Here is a 2,237-nt window from a genome sequence, read left to right as displayed (position 1 = left end):
CTTGGACTTTCCACAGGGCAGGGAACCCTGACTGCTCTTTGGACTGGAGAGGGAGGGGAAGAGGAGTGGGGGGAGGGGGAGAAGTGTGGGAGGAGGGGGAGGGAAATGGGAGGCTGGGAGGAGGCGGAAACTTTTTTTCCTTTTCTCAATTAAAAAAGAAAAAAGAAAAAAAATTACCCATTGATGTACAATTGAATCTTTAAAACAATTATCTTATCTTTTGTTTTATTTATCTCCTTGGAATTTATGACATTCTTATTAATTTTTCCCACTACAAAACCTGTATAATTGGTATGTTAGCTATTGTGGACTGTGAAAGTTTTTAGGTGAAGTAATAAATATCTTGCTGTTTTAAATAAACTTTAGCATATGCTAGTAACAGTAATTAGTAGCAGTTACATAGAATTTATTGAATTTTCTATTATTATACAATTTATTTTAATGCAGCTGAATAGACCTGGTAGACAAAATTTATCATTATAATTATAAATATTAACCGAAAAATGTACTTGTGTAGTTTAAGTATCTTTTACTTCTCAAGACTAAATAATTGTGGTCTGTATTTTAAATAATTATTGACTGATGTAACTTTGTAGAAGTGAATATACATTTCTGAAAAAAAGATAGAAGTTATTCCAAGAAGACATTCAGATATCCTAGGCACGCCTGTACAATATCTATTCCTCACCTTTGTAAGTTAGTTTCAGACGAGGAATATTCTGTTTAGATGTTTCAGTGATGGGAAGAAAGAGCACAGTCATGATTAACATCATCCAAGTATGAAGAAGGTGAAGATCTTGACTTCTGAACCTTGGCTTCTCCTCTTTATTAGCATTCATGATGAAAATATAGTCTTTAAAACAATGTCAACTCAACCTAAAAAGCAGAAAAAGAAAATAAAATTAGTACTCCAAGGCAATAGCTTAGATTTTCCTAGAGTTAGCAACAGTTGTTGGAATGTATGACATATTTCCAAAGTATAATCTCTCTTTTCTCTTGCTTTGTGCTTACAGACATTTTACACAGAGGCTGAACCAGATCTAACTAATAAAATTCAAGTTTGTCTTTAGTTGGGAGAAAAATACACTAGCAGAAATTTAACTATTTTGTTAATGAATAATTTTCTTCTCTTTAAATTGTTTTATTTTTCTTTTTGTTTTAAATGCAATCTGGGGAACTATCTTTTTTTTAAAGCTTTGCGAATCTATCGGTTCATGAAGTAGAAGTGCTTTTAGAACTCTCCTTGTGACTGACAACAAGCCCAAAGGAAAAGATTCTCAAATAGGACCAGACATAAGACAGTATTTCCCCCTTGTTGGCTTACAAGGCTTTACAGATGTTTAGGTTGGTGAAATTGAGTAAGACCATGTTAGGGTCACAGTGAAGACTAGAAGCTTGCCCTTGCCATGACTGCACGTGTATCTTCTCCACAGAGGAAAGGACTGCACAGAAAATTACTTTGTAAAATATGAACATTTACGAGAGGAAGAAAATAGTTACTAATTCCACTGTCTACAGTAAACTGATTGGACGTTCTTTGTTAAGATATATAGAAATAATAGAAATAATTGAAATAGAAACAATTCAAATGAAACCTGAAATTAAAAGTCACACTCAGTATTATATATTATATAAACATATTCTGTATATGGAATTTATGCACTGAGGATTAATTTCTATTTTATGCATTTTTAATACTTTTATCAATTTTGCTGAGCAAATTAGATTTTTTTTCAATTACTCTCATTATCTTCAAAAGCAATAAAACTGTCCCTTGTGTAGAATATGTGTCTTTAGTTCTTATGGAATCTTGCATAGGAAAGTCACATTTATTTGTATATTTATTTAAAGACATTTTATTAAATGTGCACTTAGCACTAGTTAATTCACATTATCTTGACACTTTTTGAAGTTTTTACCCAAGTGAGTGCAGGGTAACAGATCAAAGATATGGTGGCTTTTCTTAGTTGTCAACTTGACTACATCTGGGATTAACTAAAACCCACCTGTGAGGGCTTTTTCTTTCTGAATGAAATAATTAGCAGTGGGAAAACCCACTGCTAATCCATATCTTAAAAGAGAGAAGATAAACCTTTAATTAAGATTTTTAGAGGTGTGAAAATCCACAATTTCTTAGACCACAACTTCTTCAGGCAACCTATATAAAGGACATGGAAGAAGGAAGCTTTCTCTCTCTCTCTCTCTCTCTCTCTCTCTCTCTCTCTCTCTCTCTCTCT

The 2,237-nt window shown here is 32.8% G+C and overlaps 1 protein-coding gene across 1 annotated transcript in view; it reads right to left on the bottom strand.

The window, feature by feature from the left end:
- The window catches only part of Sema3d (semaphorin 3D), a 199,391-nt gene that overhangs the window by 129,097 nt on the left and 68,057 nt on the right, over positions 1-2,237 (bottom strand). The window contains exon 2 of the mRNA XM_005358325.3: positions 689-876. Coding sequence (XP_005358382.1) covers positions 689-839 — 151 coding nt within the window. The 5' untranslated portion in view covers positions 840-876. The remainder of the gene's footprint in view (positions 1-688; positions 877-2,237) is intronic.

The sequence above is a fragment of the Microtus ochrogaster genome, chromosome 26 (assembly GCF_000317375.1).
Source record: "Microtus ochrogaster isolate Prairie Vole_2 chromosome 26, MicOch1.0, whole genome shotgun sequence".
NCBI lineage: Eukaryota > Metazoa > Chordata > Mammalia > Rodentia > Cricetidae > Microtus > Microtus ochrogaster.
The sequence above is the reverse complement of the archived record's forward strand: the minus strand, read 5'-3'. Positions and strand labels throughout refer to the sequence as shown.